At 43.9% G+C, this 18,814-nt stretch overlaps 1 protein-coding gene across 2 annotated transcripts in view; it reads left to right on the forward strand.

Moving 5' to 3' along the window:
* Window positions 1-18,814, forward strand: part of LOC135903008 (beta-catenin-like protein 1) — a 167,753-nt gene that overhangs the window by 37,676 nt on the left and 111,263 nt on the right. For both annotated transcript variants that reach the window (XM_065433363.1, XM_065433362.1), the window contains exon 7: window positions 9,149-9,242. In XM_065433363.1, the coding sequence (XP_065289435.1) occupies window positions 9,149-9,242 (94 nt within the window). The remainder of the gene's footprint in view (window positions 1-9,148; window positions 9,243-18,814) is intronic.

Raw genomic sequence — 18,814 nt, forward strand, 5'->3', positions numbered from 1 at the left:
CGGAGAGACGAGAACTAGGAGTCGGATTCCTGATTAATAAGGATATAGCTGGCAACATACAGGAATTCTATAGCATTAACGAGAGGGTGGTAGGTCTTGTTGTGAAACTTAATAAGAGGTACAAATTGAAGGTAGTACAAGTCTACGCCTCTACATCCAGTCATGATGACCAGGAAGTCTAAAGCTTTTATGAAGACGTGAAATCGGCGATGGGTAAAGTCAAAACAAAATACACTATACTGATGGGCGACTTCAATGCCAGGGTAGGCAAGAAGCAGACTGGAGACAAACAGGCTGGAGGTGCATTTTTTCCGTCCTATTTCAAGAGGTGTGCCACAAGGGAGCATTCTGGGTCCCCTCTTGTTCAATCTGTATATCAATGACCTCGTAAATATTGAAAAATCAGCAAAATTTATCATATATGCCGATGACAGTAGCATACTATTTTCTGGGCCAAACATAAATGATCTAGTCCTTCAATGTAATAACACACTTTCAAAGCTATCCACATGGTCGAGTCTTAACGAAATAAAGATTAATCCTCTAAAAACCAAAATTATTATATTTCGTGCAAGGAGTAAAGTAGTTACACGGTTAAGCCCTATTGTATATGAAGGTCTGAACATAGCTGTAGTAAACGAACACAAGATACTCGGCGTTACGTTTTCCGCTCACCTTAGTTGGAACTCGCATGTGGAAAAACTATGTAGGAAACTGTCATCAACTACTGGAGCATTATCACGATGTCAACGCTTACTCCCCTCAAAGGTAAAACTTCAAGTGTATTACGCACTGTTCGCATCCTATATTAACTACTGTAGTCTAGTCTGGGCTACCACAACTAAACGGAACTTAAATAAAATCTTGCTTTTACAAAAAAAGATTCTTCGCCATGTTGCAAACATTTCCTACCTGGCTTCAACTGAAACGGTGTTTCAGGAATATGGCATCATACGGGTACAGCACTTATACAAATTTCGGATTTTGCGATCCTTCTTCTTTTCAAACACTTATAAAGAATTCCTTGTAACTATATCAAACCTAACACCTAACTACCCTAATAGGCTTACGCGACATACCTTAACATGGTCTGTTCCTCGTTACCGGACCACCTACAACTCACAGGCACTCCACTTCAATTTACCATCTATTCTTAACGAATTTCCTGAACTAACTACTGCTAGACAACGGCAGCTATGTCAGTTCTTCACATCAATGTTGTAAATAGAGGTCGCATAGTTATCTTTGGAATGGCGTGCATGTGTCTTGTTTACGTGGCTTTTGCCCATCCTGTACTTATTGCATTTTTTTTTTTTGGCCTGTCTGTTATCAGTGCTATTTGTTACTCTTTATTGTTTGTGAAACCTGTTAAATAAACAGAATTTTATTTTTATTTACATTTTTTCTTTTTTTTCCCTTGTACAGTCAAAAATCTTTAAACGATGATGTTTATTTTATGCCGTATAAAAACAATTGATGTGAACCCTGCTGTAACTTTGTATGTTAACTTCAAGTGAGCCTTACGTAAACTTGTTACAGTATTGCTCACATGTTATAATTATGATTTAATATGCATATATGTGCTGTGAACGTCGGATGCTGCCAATGTAAGGGTCTTCACGGACTCAGTCAAGCTGCCTAGAGCAGCTTTTAGCCCTGAAGACTATCCAGAATTTTCTGGTGAAATAAACTTTGATTGATTGATTGATTGAAGTCAGTGGGGGAATATGGCATAGGCTCTAGGAATAGCAGGGGAGAGTTATTAGTAGAGTTTGCAAAACAGAATAATATGTGGATAATGAACCCCTTTTTCCGCAAGCGGGTTAGCCGAAAGTGGACGTGGAGGAGCCCGAATGGTGAGACTAGAAATGAAATCGACTTCATACTCTGCGCGAACTCTGGCATCATACAAGATGTAGACGTGCTCGGCAAGGTACGCTGCAGTGACCATAGGATGGTAAGAACTCGAATTAGCCTAGACTTGAGGAGGGAACGGAAGAAACTGGTACACAAGAAGCCAATCAATGAGCAGTTTACGATCGGTAGCGAGGCACTGGAAGTTTTAAGGGAATACATCTACTTAGGGCAGGTAGCGACCACGGATCCGGATCATGAGACTGAAATAACCAGAAGAATAAGAATTGGCTGAGGTGCATTTGGCAGGCATTCTCAAATCATGAACAGCAGGCTGCCACTATCCCTCAAGAGAAAAGTGTATAACAGCTGTGTGTTACCAGTACTCACGTATAGGGCAGAAACCTGGAGGCTTACGAAAAGCGTTCTGCTGAAATTGAGGACGATGCAACGAGCTATGGAAAGAAGAATGATGGGTGTAACGTTAAGGGATAAGAAAGGGCAGATTGGGTGAGGGAACAAACGTGGGTAAATGACATCTTAGTTGAAATCAAGAAAAAGAAATGGGCATGGGCCGGACATGTAATGAGGAGGGAAGATAACCGATGGTCATTAAGGGTTACGGACTGGATTCCAAGGGAAGGGAAGCATAGCAGGGGGCAGCAGAAAGTTAGGTGGGCGGATGACATTAAGACGTTTGCAGGGACAACATGGCCACATTTAGTACATGACCGGGGTAGTTGGAGAAGTATGGGAGAGGCCTTTGCCCTGCAGTGGGCATGACTAGGCTGATGATGATGGTGATGAGTTGCTGACCAATAATTATCGAGTGCAACTGCAAAAGCTCCAGTGGGATGAACAATTAATGATAGCTTCATTAATCATGAGCACTTGTGACCTTACTTCAGATTGAGGATTAAAATAGCTAGCCGAGTGTCATACGACAGTGAATGTAGGTAATAGTCTCACATCCTAATGTCTAGTCCCAATGTCTAGTCCCATTGTGCTCACAAACCAATGATGGAGAGAAGCATGCCAGTTCATTTGCCAGTTGCAGCATTTTTTTACTAACCACAGACATGCTGCACCGTGCTGCTGCTGTCTAAATTGTGGTTGTTCTCGTATACATCGTCAGGCGAGGCTGATATCACTCTGGGATTGGCCATGCTCATTGGCAAATTTTCCAACAGTTGCTCTTGCATTGCTGCACCCACTGTGTTGGCTCCTTGGCTATGCCATTCTGCTGCTGAGCACTAGGTCTCAGGTTCAATTCCCAACTGCGATGGCCACTTTTTGATGGCGGCGAAACACAACAATTATTAGGTGCAGGTTGAAGAAATTCAGATGGTCAAAATTAATCTGAAGCCCTCCGCTACAACGTCCCTCGTAAACTACTGTGCAGTTTCAGTAAGTTAAACCCACGTAATAAAACCACGTAAAAAATGCGTAAACAACTTATGCAAATCAATCAATGAATTGCGCCCCTATCGTGGCGCAGTAAATACTCACTTGAAGCTTAACACAAAGTATTTATTTGGCTGAAAGTACTGCAGCAGTGTAGCCTGCTTCTTATTGGCAGCCCCGTGCTTAAACACAGAGTCCTCAACATAGTCTAAATGATCCGCATGCGATAGGCCGGTGCCCTCTATTGCACCGCAGTAGCAGCATAGAAGGGCCAAAGCAACTACAGCTTCAGTTGAAGTCGGGAGCGGGGCAGCATCAGTGCTTGTGAGATCAACCTCAGCAGTGCCTTCGTTTGACTGCTACTTCTGCGATCTCCACATCCGTCAATTGGAGCATTTTGAAACACGGTCAGTGACAAAGTATTAAGTGGCGTCTGCCAAGGCATCTATGAGTGAGCCCAGTGAGTGCGCACTGTCACACCTCTTTGTAGATGCAAACCGCCAGTAGAGTGTAGTACACTATACTGCTAATCATTGCGAGGCACGGCAGGTGCAGAGCGCGGCACCAAGGAGGAGTCAGTGTAGCAAAAGCAATGTGTCATTGATGTTGAACTAGCCAAGCTCCCGCGTGCATACGCCACTACATTCAAATGGTGCCCTCAGCGTGATCAATGTGTGCAGCTATAGCGTGCAGCAGTCGGGAACGCTCATCGCGCCACCGCTATCTTCAAGGGTGTTGCACGAAGGCCTGTCAACAGAGTGCACATGGTCTGGGGTGGCGGAGTTCAATATATTCTTTTTACATTCGACCGCCTTCGAAATAAAAAATTTAAAATACATGCGATTTTCCAAGGTGATATAGAAAGTTTTCGATCTACGCAATAATTCAACATATCCGTGTTCGACATATCGCGGTTTGACTGTATTAACATCCTGGTATTCACAGCAATAGAAAGTTGGTCATTACATTTCACATTATAAAGCATATTTTAATAAAAGCAAAGTAGCGTCAGCAACATCTTAGCAGATAGTTTGCAAATCAGGGCTCTTGGGAGAATATGTGGTCATGAATTATCAGTTTATAAAGAGCATTGTGGACCAATTAATATCCGAGTATACTGTCGTGACCAGACATGCGTGTTGTCTGCAACAACAGCAGAGTGAAAAAAATCACCTTTTCACTTCTTTCAATTGTTGCGGCAGATGGATCCACTATTGTGTAAAGTATGCAGCAATGAAACACATTTTTACCAAGCACAGCCAGAGACGAAACTGTAGACAGTAGAGGAGACAACAACGCTTGCTGATGTCATGCGGACTGGCTTCCATCTTGTGTGCCAGTAAATGCTTTGTAAATACCCTTTGTAAATATATTTAAAAACCTTTCTTTTCCCCATAGCAATTTTCTAATTTAATCTGATCAGAGGACATAAGTGCCACTTCTAAAAATAGTGATAAGCAATACCCACTGCCAAATACTGTGTCTAAGGAACATTTTATTGCAAGTGATCGTATAGCCAGAAAAATCTGGCTGACTGAGCAAAGCAGTGTGCTCTAGTATGTTACATTCACTGTGTATGAGATGAAAAGTATTACATTTCCAATTCAATTTTATGTTTGATCGCGTACAGGCCACAACATAAAATACTCGAAAAATATTTGTATTTTAAAATATAGGGATAATATGGTACTGACGATGTCAAATGGGACAATACTTGATTCATTATTTGAAATTTTTGAACATTCGTACACCCCTAGGAGCAGCATCATGCTTCATCCTGCTCCACGCAGACATTCTAATCAGGGACATCAGCAGTCATCAAAGGATGCCACAAACAGTAAAAGAGCCACAAAATGTGTCATGTTGATGTAGTGCGTGTATGGTCCTAAATAATGCAATATTTTCTGAGTGATGTTTGTCATTTGTACTCAGAGATACAGTATATATACAGGGGGTTCCACGTAATTTGAACCAAGAACTTTAAAAAAGCAGTTAACTGCAGCTGGGTGAAATTAACTACATATGCTTTGCCATCATGTGGTGCAGCTCAAAATATTTTTTTATATTCCCCCTAATGGTTAATTAACTGAGATCAATTATTGTTTTCTTTTTTAATATTCACTTTAGGGCCAATTGCGTTTCGTTACATTGTAGAGGGGGTTAAGAAACACCCGATCCAATCTTTTGTGGCAGCGTACATGCTGCGGGATTTTTTTCGTCATTTAAAGAAAGCCCACGAAATATGAAATAAAACCACATGACTGCACTCATGCGCTGTCGTATTGCAGCGCTCTCATCCGTGCTTCGAGCGAGAGAACCGTGTGCGCAGACCGTGGCAAAGTGAGCGGCCGCAGCTCTGGGCATCGGCTTCACAGTGCATCAGCACCTTCTACGGTAGTATGTGGAAAAGACAGGTCCCTGTCTTTGATAAGCAAATAGTCCACACGCACGCAGCATTTACGTTGCCACAAAAATTGGATCTGTCATTTCTGAATCCCCTCTACAATCTAATGAAATGCACTTGGCCCTAAATTTGTTATTAAAGATGTTGCATAGTTAAGTGGAATATAAAATATACTCTAAGGAGCGCCACAATACAGCTAACCATATGTCGTTGGTTTCATTCTGCTGCGGTTCACAGATTTTTTTAAATCCTTCGTTCAAGTTACGTGAAACACCTTATATATGTATACAGTGGAATGAAACAACACAAGCATCTGAAGGCTGAAATTTTGTGTCAGTGCTTCCTCAAGACTGATGCTGCTGTGCTTCCATTTGAAAAGCAGAGTTTCTTTCAGTGGTGGAACAGCTACGCCAATTTCACCAAACTACATCAAGAACTGGCTTATGCACCTTCCTGCGCCAAAACGGCATTTTGGCAGAAAATTGTGCTGAGCCTGCGCCAAAGCATGCATGAGAGCGAAACCCTCCTTCCATCAAAGTTTCGCAGCTAGAAAAACTGAAATCAAAACCAACAGCCCGCTATCATCATCATCATAGATGAGAACAGAGGCCCGACCATAGAATTTCTCACTATATATTGAGACTCTATGCGCCCATTGGAGATGTCCGGTTCGTCATTCGTGCATTTTTCTCTGACGAGCATAAAATGTATGTTGCCCTGTACTGTCTCGCTGACGCATTATTTTGGTATTCATCAAACCTGCATGATGCCGCGGAATTTGCCGAAGGAGAATGTCACATCCTAGGATTAAAGGGCCCCTGAAATGGTTCGGACAAATTTTGTAGACGCTTAGGGTACAGCTTAAGTAGAACATTCGCACCACAATTTAAGTGAAGCGTTACGTATTAATGGAGCTACAAGCGATTAGAAGTTACCCTCCTCCCCAGCCATGCTTTTCCTCCTCAACTCGTTCGCCGAGCGAGCGGGGCTAAGCTCCGCCTTCACTGGTCCTGCGTCACGATGCGACGTCACATCGTCCACTTCCGGTGGTTTTGGAGCCCGCCCCCGCCCGCGCAAAACCTCTCCGCTAGCCGCTTGGCTGTCGACCCCAAGCGAGAGCTATCGAAGCAGCGTGCGTTACGAGCATTCTGTCGTAGCCCCGAACGTGTCTGGTATTCCGTTAACCACAGGCAAGCTGGTCATTTTCGGCAAATGACTGGAGGCATAAACTCAAGCTGATGAAGGAACTTTGGCATAGGCGTACGTGAGCGGCCTGATCGGTCTGCACGGTCCAGACACTTGTTGGCGCAGCGCTTAACCAGCCAAACAAAGCGCTAATATTGCTCTAACCAAGTGTAAAACATTTTAAACATTTATAAAAACAACGTGTTGATGATTACACTCCTGCAAAAAATACGCACCAGCAGCAAAGAAGAATACGCTTCATTGCTGCTACTGTGTATGGTTGAGCTCTATGCCACCAGGTGGCTGCACCGTGCAGACCATTCACATTTGCCCTTCTGCTCATCTTGGCACGTCCCGTTACGGCACAGTCAAGCGGCCAGACCCTGTCCCCTTGCGCTTACGTTTGCCCTAATACGGGACTCGCGAAACGCTATTGCGTTAGTAATCTTCCGGTGTAAAGTGACGGCCACAAACGCGCAAATCCTGGCGCCGATCGGATAGCGGCAGTCCAATGCGCAGCAGCCAGTTCGCTCGTACGCTGCCTTGCAGAGGGACAGGATGTCGCAGCTTGACATATTGCCAGTCGCTACGTTTGCAGTCCACAAGGCAACAAAGTCGAATCATAGTGCTCGCGAAAAGACTGAGACCAACTCTGATCGCGGAGCTCTCGTCAAAATGGAGTACGTTGTAACACAAGCAGACGACACTTGCTGTGTGCCGGAAGTGCTTAAGTGTACTGAAAAATTGTTCTTGTGCATTCTCTTTATGCTACTTTCTTTTTATAAAAACAAATAAACTAACATTCCAACTATTACGAAGATCATTTGTTTACCATAAAGTTGGAAAAATTATCGATCACGCGCCCTGGTCAGCCAATCGGATAGCTCGCCCCACTGACGTGATATGGGTGATTTCGGTCATATGGGTAGGGGCGGCTTAAAATTCCGCCGAGCAGTGTGCTGCAATCGGCAGCGATGTGCATTTTTAAAACCTTATAATAAATTACACGCTTTACGCAGAGCACTTAGATGTGTCAATTAATGATCAGAAGGACCTACTCTAACGACTCAGTACGTTTGTAGAAAATCGTCAAAAGCGTTTCTGGGTCCCTTTAAAGGTAAACTTTTTACATTTAATGGGTGATAGCGGGGTTTTGCAAAAGAGCTGGTGCGATCAGAATCACATGTGTTGCATAGTTAAGAATGGTGTTAGCGAATGAGGTCAAATGTGGTACATGGCGAGAGCTGCCAATTCGATGGGTTTCGCTATGTTCGTTGACGCAAACCTTTCGCATCAAGTTTAGGTCACTGCATTATTACGGTAAAATAGCGTCGCAGACTCAAAAGCAAAACCCTATTTGCGTCGCGCATTTGTAGTGGCACTAACGCCATTTTTTTCCGGCCCCTATTCGAAAGCTCCCTAATGTGCATGTCATGACATGAGTATATTACATATGATGTCACATTCAGTGCAGGTGCACATACTCGATCGGTCTTGCACACACGCCATGACTGTCACACTATGTTGCATCCTGGATTATTAAACACGCGTTGACGATCTGTGCCGTCTCTGCTCTGTATTGACGAACCTACCATAGCGCTCTTTGTGCATTGCGGTGTGGAAGAGCATCACGTCATTTCCTGACCGTGCTTGCAGGGTAAGCCTCATGCAAACCCATCTCCACAACATATTGACTATATCAGTTACAATTTGCATTGTATATTGCAAGCACACATCCATTTGACCCTGTGCCAAAAGTGCTTCTTGCTGCATGAAATCTGCTTTTTGCCTGCACTAGGGCCTGTGCCGAAAGGTGAAATGGCTGTTCCACCACTGTTCTTTCTTTCTTTCTTTCTTAACATAAACATAAAAATATACAAATAGAACATAAAAATATACAAATACAATTTTTTGTCGGCCCACCAAAGCATTATGATTTTGAGTGGGACTGGGCAGTGCATTCACCTGAATGACACATTTTAGTTTCATGCGGGAAAAAGGAAGCAATAGGAAAATATCTTTATGTGCCATTAACATGTTAATCATATCAATGGTTTTATGTAGACTACTACATACTCTCCTTCAGCTTGGTACAGTGTAAGCACAGGTTTTCTCTCTGTTATTTTTCTCCTTCTCCCTTTTTCATTTTCCTCCATGACTCAGCTAATTTCTAAATTCCACCAGAATAGCCATATAAATCACCCAATGTGCATCTTGCTCAATCCAAGTGTGTGTTGTAATCACATTCTTGCTAGCTACAACTCCAAACACATGTGAATGCTTTGTTACTTTTTGCCCTAGATTGATGGCCAGATTGTAGCCCAGTTGGTGCAGAACTTGGAGCGATTAGATGAGACAGTTAAGGAGGAAGCAGAAGGCGTCCACAATACCCTTGGTGAGCAAATTTTTATTGCCTGAAATCAAATTCGTGCTTCTAGGCTTGCGTTAAAAAAATTCTTTTCAGTGTGTGTAATTGCCTAAGTTCTTCCAAGTTTATATATATATATATATATATACTAGGACACATAAATACCCAAGAAAAGTGGATGGGAAAACAGCGCCGCAGTAGCTCAATTGGTAGAGCATCGCACGCGATATGCGAAGGTTGTGGGTTCGGTTCCCACCTGCGGCAAGTTGTTTTTTCATCCACTTTAATTTCCATTAATGTATCGTTTCTTTACTTCATTTATTAAGCACAAATAACTTCCGCTATGTTGTCCTTGGTATCAGTGTTTGTTGGCTTCTCATGATGACTAATAAAAATCGGGCCCCTCGGTTAACCCCCTTTCTTCTCGTTTATTTCATAACGAGGGTCTCGAATCCGGCAACATTGAGGCCTTCAGGTAGCCTGCGTGGGTTTATTGACCAGTTGCCTTCACCCAAAAAAGTTCGCGTTCTCGGGACGCCTGCGGCAAAAAGGACGTTCCACGTCCGCCGCCAAGGTCTGTGAGTGGTGGCGCTGGCTAACACTCCCAGGGTTCTACTAGGACACATAAATACCCAAGAAAAGTGGATGGGAAAACAGCGCCGCGGTAGCTCAATTGGTAGAGCATCGCACGCGATATGCGAAGGTTGTGGGTTCGGTTCCCACCTGCGGCAAGTTGTTTTTTCATCCACTTTCATTTCCATTAATTTATCGTTTCTTTACTTCATTTATTAAGCACAAATAACTTCCCCTATGTTGTCCTTGGTATCAGTGTTTGTCGGCTTCTCATGATGACTAATAAAAATCGGGCCCCTCGGTTAACCCCCTTTCTTCTCGTTTATTTCATAACGAGGGTCTCGAATCCGGCAACATTGAGGCCTTCAGGTAGCCTGTGTGGGTTTATTGACCAGTTGCCTTCACCCAAAAAAGTTCGCGTTCTCGGGACGCCTGCGGCAAAAAGGACGTTCCACGTCCGCCGCCAAGGTCTGTGAGTGGTGGCGCTGGCTAACACTCCCAGGGTTCTACTAGGACACATAAATACCCAAGAAAAGTGGATGGGGAAACAGCGCTGTGGTAGCTCAATTGGTAGAGCATAGCAAACGATATGCAAAGGTTGTGGGTTCGGTTCCCACCTGCGGCAAGTTGTTTTTTCATCCACTTTCATTTCCATTAATTTATCGTTTCTTTACTTCATTTATTAAGCACAAATAACTTCCCCTATGTTGTCCTTGGTATCAATGTTTGTTGGCTTCTCATGAAATGACCAATAAAAATTGGGCCCCTCGGTTAACCCCCCTTTCTTCTCGTTTATATATATATATATATATAAAATCGAAATTTGCTTTACTTCCTCTTATTTCTAATAAATGTTTAAAAAGAGTACATTAAAATTAACCAGATCACGGTCAATGTCTTTCCGGTTTCTGATTTCTCTCAAACTTTTTTACCACTGGAAACCAAGGTGTATTACCATAAGAACCTGAACATAATACGAGGGTTTATTTTAAGACTGCAAAAATGAAAAAAAGGAGTTTCATCCCCATATACTAATGCATATCACAAACATTTATTGCACTTTGATCATTGCTTTATTAAAGCCATGCCGCCTGCTCATTCACTTTGACTTTCCTCAGACGATGCATTGTTGAAGAAGTCCACCCAGAGGTGCTCACCTGTGCTGTCCAGAGAGTTCAGTATTCCACACTTCTTAAATGCATGCACGACAAGTGCACCAACATAATAAGAAGCCAGCACAGCTCATAATACACGTAATCCATTGCCTACAGGCGTTAGGCACACCTCGCAATACTACTATGATGTTCTTAATGAACAAGCACAAAAACTATGGTAAAAGACACAAAAGTAATTTTCATGCCGTAACAGTGCTTCTCCATGCAGTAAGTACTCGAAAAATGCTCTAAATTGCTCGCTTGCGTTGCACGAAAAGAAAGTACGAGCAGCCACCGGTGGGGCTAGATAGGGAGACTTTGTCTGCATCTGATATGTCTCTCTGCAAGGCAGCAGACTAGTGGAGTGGCTGCAGCGCATCGAACTGTCACTATCCGATCGGCGCCAGGATTTGCACGTTTGCGGCCGTCACTTTACACCGGAGGATTACTACCACAATAGCATTTCGCAAGTTCAGTGTTCGGGTAAACGCAAGCGCAAGGGGACTGGTCCGGGCCATTTGACCATGCCGTTTCATGGCATGAGCGGAAGCGCAAATGTGAATGGTCCGCACGGCGCAGCCACCTTTTGGTACAGAGCTCAATCAAGCACAGTAGCAGCAACAAAGTTGCTGCTACTGTTGCTGCTGTTGCATTTAAAAACATTAAATCGCAGGAAAGACGAACGCGACGGCAAGCTAAGAAGACAAGCTGGGAAAGGTTCTTGTGCGGCATTAACTCGCACACACAGGAGGCAAAAGTACGGAATGGACTAAGGAGACTTAAGGGACAACAAATTCATCCGTTGCCCCTTGTTGATATAGAGGGAAATAAGTTAGGAGAGCAGGCTGACGCTCTTGGTGAACACTTCGAGCGCGTCTCTAGCTCCACTCACTATTTGGATAATTTTTTGAAACGTAAAGCAATAGAAGAACTTAAGCCTCTGAATCGGAAATGCATCCCAAATGGTCCTTATAACCGTCCTTTTACGATAGCCGAACTTAAAGCTTCCCTGTCAGCTTGTCACTGTTCTGCACCGGGCCCTGATAGAATCATGTACGCTGTGATTAAGCACCTGCACTCCGACACACAAATCACGCTACTCACACTTTTAATAATATCTGGGCTGCTGGTTATCACCCATCCAATTGGAAAGAAACTATTGTGATCCCGGTTTTGAAGCATGGTAAAGGTACTTCATTGCTGACTAGCTACCGTCCTATAGCGTTTACGAGCTGCCTTTATAAGCTTTTTGAAAAAATGATCAATCGCCATCTCGTACATTTCCTAGAATCCAGCAAAATACTTGACCCATTTCAGTGTGGCTTTAGGGAAGGGCAATCTACAACCGACCATCTCGTGCGCATCGAAGCAAGCATTCGCGATGCCTTCGCGCACAAACAATTCTTCTTATCCGTATTTCCTCGCAGGGCCGTCTGCGTCTGCAGGTGTTTGGTGTGTTGCAACACCACGTACCCGAGCACACGAAGGTTAGCCCCTCCCGCGTGTAGCCGTGCGCGGCTTAGCCGTGTCCGGGGAAAGGGGGATCATGGGGGTTGAGCCGATGCTGGGTGTTAGGACCTTTAGGGCCCCTCAGCGGAGGCAACACACCTCTTTGACCTCTGCTTCACGTACACGGCACCCCCGGACTTACCCACCCGGGCGAAATCGGCAGTCGTCTCTTCCTGTCTCTCCCTCCTCGAATCTTCGTCTTTCTCTCTCGCTTTCTGGCCTTTCCTGTCATCTTCTCTCTTCTGTTTTCTTCCTTTCTCCATGGCGGCAAGGGTTAACCTCATGTGGCTATCCTACCTTGGGTACACCATATTTGGTTATAGTGACGGCGTACGACTGGCGTCATGCAGACTTGTGCGCAACCCGCTGTGGTTGCTCAGTGGCTATGGTGTTAGGCTGCTGAGCACGAGGTCACGGGATCGAATCCCGGCCACGCCGGCCGCATTTCGATGGGGGTGAAATGCGAAAACACCCGTGTACTTAGATTTAGGTGCACGTTAAAGAACCCAGGTGGTCGAAATTTCCGAAGTCCTCCACTACGGCGTGCCTCATAATCAGAAAGTGGTTTTGGCACGTAAAACCCCATAATTAATTAATTAATTAATTAAAGACTTGTGCGCAAGCTCTGCCGCGTCCCCTCATTGGGCTCCGTGGTGGGCGGTCGGCGCTGTTGCCGAACAAACACATTTTCTTATTGCAGCGCAAACTTCTGTCTATAATCGGCGTCTGAAAAGATGCCGCACTGAAGCACGGTTCCAGTTCTCCTTTCGGAGCAACGCCCCGTCATTTCCCAAATACTATGTCGTCCACAGTGAAAATGACATACCAGTAAAAAAGCTCTCTCCCTTTCTGGTGGCGAAGTGTCTCAGACAAAATCGTAACTACCTATAAAGCTTCAAAAATGTCTAGCGGGGACCTCCTCATAGAACTAATTGACAAAGATCAAGCGCAAAAGCTGTTGGAACTTACCAGTATTGGCGACGCCACAGTGACAATTTCACCACATAGAACACTGAACACAAGCCGGGGTGTGATATCAGAGGAACACTTTATTGGTCTGAGTGATGAGGAACTCCTTGAGGGTTTCCAGGAGTGAAACATCACAAAAGTACAAAGAATAGTCATCCGCAGAAATGACCACGATATCCCAACAAAACATGTCATACTTACATTTGGAACAAGCATAATGCCTACCTCTCTGGATGCAGGGTACGTAAAAGTAAACGTCAGACCATATATCCCGAACCTAAGACGGTGTTTCAAGTGCCAAAGGTTCGGACATTCTTCACATGCATGCCGAGGCCAAACAACCCGTGCTAAATGCAGTTCAAATGATCATCAATCTGAAAACTGCACTTCTTCCCCATATTGTATTAACTGCAAAGGAGACCATCCAGCCTACTCGCGGTCTTGCCCATCCTGGAATAAGGAAAAGGAAATAATTGCACTAACTGTGAAAGAAAAAAGTTAGTTCTTTGAAGCCAGAAAGCGGCTATCGTATCTTCCGCGAAGAAGTTATGCCGATGTGATGCAGGCGGGGGCAGCATCACAGAGGCCTCCGGAGTCCTCCGAGCCCACGCGCAGTGGTGCCGCAGTGGTGCCGCAGTGGTGCCCCCGTGTTGAAAGCAGCCGACGCTGCTCCATCCTCTTCATAGGCCCTGCAGACACCAGTCCCGCAGGGCCCTAAGATCAAGCAAACTCCAAGGCCCGAGACACGTGTCTCGGCGCCAAACTCTCGGTCCTCCAGCGCCTCAGAGAGAGCGATCGAGGTCGACTCAAAAACCCCGGTGTCATTGACGACACCGACGGACAAGCACTCTCTCGAGCGCGGTAAAAGGGACAAAATCCCAATAACCACTCAAAACAAAAAAGCGATAACCTAAAGGTTATCGCTCATTTGTATTAGCTTTTTTAAATCCATGTCACCTAACATCTCACCTCTTATTCTTTCCATACTGCCATTTCTTACCTTTTAATTTCAAAATGGCTTTTATTATCCATTGGAATTGTAGAGGTCTCATACACAATCTAGGTGACATTAAAGACATCACCAACAGCTTTTCACCAGTTGCAGTATGTCTCCAAGAAACAAATCTCGGTCTAAAAAATAGTCAAATTCTCAAAGGTTTCACCGTTGTTTGAAGGGACCGCGAATGTTCCAGCCGTTTGTCAGGTGGAGTGGCTATAGTCGTGCACGGCGGCACTCCTACCCGAAGTGTCCAATTGAATACATCCTTAGAAGCCATAGCTGTCACCATTCTATCTTACAAAACCATCAACATTTGCTCACTGTATATTTCACCTCACACCCACGTCACTACTAAACAATTAGAAAATTTAACACATTAATTACCGGAACCATTTGTTTTAGTAGGGGATTTTGATGCTCATTGTACTCTTTGGGCAGCGTCAAAACTGACCAAAGAGGACAGCTGGTTGAAGATTTTATCTTATCCATTGATATCTGCCTTTTAAATTCAGGTGCCCCGACATACTTTTCACCAACTTCCCGCAGTTTTAGTTGTTTAGATTTAGCTTTTTGGTCACCATCTCGTTTTAATGGTCTTAAATGGTAAGCCCTCGACAGGTCTTATGGCAGTGATCACTTGCCCGCAATCATCAAACATTTACCATCACCATCAACCTTAGTCACTAAGCCACGTCAGTGGAAATTACAGCTCGCTGGCTGGCCGGTTTTTAAGGAAAACGCGAAACTGGAAGTTGTCTTTTCGCAACAACTAAGCATTGACGAACGCAACAAAAAAATAACTGAGGTCATAATATCTGCAGCAGAAAAGGCAATACCCCAGTCATCCGGTATTGTGCGCAAAAGGCTAAATCCCTGGTGGACGAACGAGTGTACCGAAGCCAAAAAGAAACAAAATAAAGCCTGGGGAACCCTACGGAGATACCCCACTTATAGCAACCTTTTCAATTTCAAGCAGGCCAAAGCCAAAGCACGATTTATTCGAAGACAGGCAGAGAAATCATCATGGCAAAAATACATATCTTCAAGTAATAATACCGTCATGTCAAAACGAATGTAGGACCAGGTGAGGAAATTTAAAGGAGCGCGCACATCATACACAATACCACTACTCACAGTCCAGGCACACAAACAACACCACAGGACCAGGCCACTTATTAGGCGAACACTTTTACAAGGTCTCCAGCTCGGCAAACTACTCGAATGCTTTCTTAAAATATAAGAAGTCGGCAGGGAAACAGAGACTGCCCACTACTGGGGCTTCAAATGAACCTTATAATAACGTCCTCACCATGCAAGAATTGAACAGGGTTCTCTCTGCCGGTAAAAAAAACTGCAACAGGTCTTGACCGTGTCCACTACACAGTTCTGGCACACCTCTCTCAAGCATCAGCAGAAACACTTCTTAAATTTTTCAATAAGATCTGGGAATCAGGAGTATTGCCTACAGACTGGAAAAATGCAGTAGTAGTGCCTTTTTTTAAATCGGGTAAACCCGCAACGTCCCCAAAAAGCTACAGGCCCATTGCGTTTACGAGCTGTCTAGCCAAATCTTACGAGAGTATCATAAACATAAGGTTCACATTCATCCTTTAATCAAGGAGCCTAATAGACATGCACCAGTGCGGATACAGAAAGGGCTGCTCGACAACTGACCACCTCGTAGGACTAGAACATGAAATACGCAACGCACTTCTACACAAACAATACTGTCTCACAGTTTCTTTTTATCTAGAAAAAGTGTATAATACCACATGGCAGTATGGAATTTTAAGAGACTTGGCTGACTTGGGAGTGCGTGGCAGAATGCTAAACTGTCTATCTGATTTTATGGCAAATAGAACATTTCAGGTGTGTCTCGGCACAGTACTTTCACGCACATATACACAGGAAAATGGCGTTCCACAGGGTTGCATTCTGAGCACGACACTCTTCATAATCAAAATGAACTCTGTTAATAAGATCATTCCATACTCTATTATGCACTCAATATATGTCGACGATTTGCAAGTGGCTTGCCGCGCCTCAAATCTACCCACTTGCGAAAGGCAACTACAAATAACCATAAATAGTCTTACACAATGGGCTCACATGAATGGATTCCGTTTTTCAGCAGAGAAAACTGTTATAGTTCTCTTCTCCCAAAAACGAGGGTTACACTGCAATCCAGTTCTCACATTGGATGGTACTACCTTGCCGGTCAAAGACGACCACAAATTTTTAGGCGTAACATTTGACACAAAGCTGAACTTCCTGGCCCACATTAACACAACTAGAATAAAAGCAAATAAAGCATTAAATATCCTCAAGGTGTTATCGCACAAGCACTGGGGATCTGACCAAACTTGTCTACTACGGTATATGCCGGTCCCTTATACGTAACATCCTCGACTACAGTAGTGTAGTTTGTGGTGCAGCTAGGCAGTCATACATCAAGCGATTTGATCCAGTTCATAATCTCGGCCTACGACTGGCGAGCGGTGCCTATAGAAAATCGCCTGTCCAAAGTTTACATGTTGACTGCAATGAGCCTTCCTTACAGCAACGCAGAGCACTACTTACACTTTCCTATGTACTACGAATTCGATCATCACGACAACATATATGCTACAGCATCGTAACACAGTAGAAATCACGGATACACTACACAAACAAACCGAACATGATTCGGCCACTAATCTTACGACACGAAGAATACTCTCAGACTTATGATGTTCCTCATGAGGCCCGGCAGGTTGCTGAAAGGCCACCAAGATTGCCACCATGGTACAACTTTTTACAGCTATGTGACTGGACACTAACACATCTAAAGAAAAATTACATTCCAAAAGAACACATATTACAAGAGTTCCTAGCCATTCGAGAAAAGTATAAAAGCTACGTGGAATTTTACACTGACTGCTGTAAAACACAAGAATACGTAGGTGTTGGGATCATAACGGAAAATGTTGAATATAGCATTCAGATAAATAATTTTTCTTCTGTCTTCACTGCCGAAGTTTATGCGATATGGACGGCAGTAAAAAGAATAACCACCAACAAGCAGATGAATGCCATCATATATACCGATTCGTTGAGCGCACTCAGAGCTCTAAATCTTAACTCAGCTTCTGAACCCCTGCTTGGCGATATCCTAAACATGGTGGCTTATAATAAATACGGGAGAACCATATGATTATGCTGGGTCCCAAGCCATGTTGGGATACGTACCAGGGAATGAAGCAGCAGATAGATGCGTGTTCATGGCAGCACACGAAGGCATAACACAAACACTTCCATGCAGAGACAGTATCCGAGCGATTCATAAGGCCCTGGCATCAAAGTGGCAACTAGAATGGTACTCTTGCATAAATAACAAGTTACACACAATAAAACCCCTGCTTAGCGAGTGGAAGTCGTGCAGTCACCAGCAACGCTTCTATCAGGTGATCCTATGTAGACTCCAAATCGGGCTTACACACCTGACACACAATTTCCTACTTCAAAACGAAAACCAGCCAACTTGCGAGAAGCTCCGTGAACCACTCACAGTTATGCACATTATTATGACATGTCCACATATTGAAACACAGAGACGGAAGCTTTTACAGAATCTCTATAACTTACACATACCTTTACACCCCGCCTCCATACTCGGAGAGGAACTGCTAATGCCCTTCACTGACTTGTTTAGCTTTCTAGAAGAAACCATTTTTTTATATGAACTCTAAAGTAATGCAGCTTTCGCTGCTTTAACATTTGATTTCTAAATATCTTGTGGCTAGCGCAGCATGGCCTTAGTCGCTTTTGTGCCATTAAACCCGAAATAACTATCTTATCCGTATTTCTTGATATGGAAAAAGTGTACAACACAACTTGGCGGTACGGAATCCTGCGCGACCTTTCAGCGCTAGGCATCCACGGCAATATGTTAAACATTATAGAGAGCTACCTAGAGAATCGTACATTTCGAGTGAAAATAGGTCATGCACTGTCACGTACATTCATACAGGAAACTGGGGTACCCCAGGGTGGCGTACTCAGCTGCACGCTCTTTGTCGTAAAGATGAACATGCTTCGTGCATCATTACCACCAGCTATTTTTTATTTCGTCTACATAGACTATATCCAAATAGGTTTCAAATCCTGCAACTTCACAGTGTGCGAAAGACAGGTACAGCAGGGCTTAAACAAGGTGTCCAAGTGTGCAGACCAAAACGGATTTAAAATCAACCCCCACAAAAGTTCTTGTGTTCTCTTCTCAAGAAAGAGAGGCCTGCTCCCAGATCCTTGTGTACAACCAGACGGACAACAAATTCCTGTCAATAAAGAGCACAAATTTCTAGGTGTTATACTTGACTCCAGGCTTACTTTCATTTCACACATAAAATGTCTTA

This window comes from Dermacentor albipictus, chromosome 1 (assembly GCF_038994185.2).
Source record: "Dermacentor albipictus isolate Rhodes 1998 colony chromosome 1, USDA_Dalb.pri_finalv2, whole genome shotgun sequence".
NCBI classification, from domain to species: Eukaryota; Metazoa; Arthropoda; class Arachnida; order Ixodida; family Ixodidae; genus Dermacentor; species Dermacentor albipictus.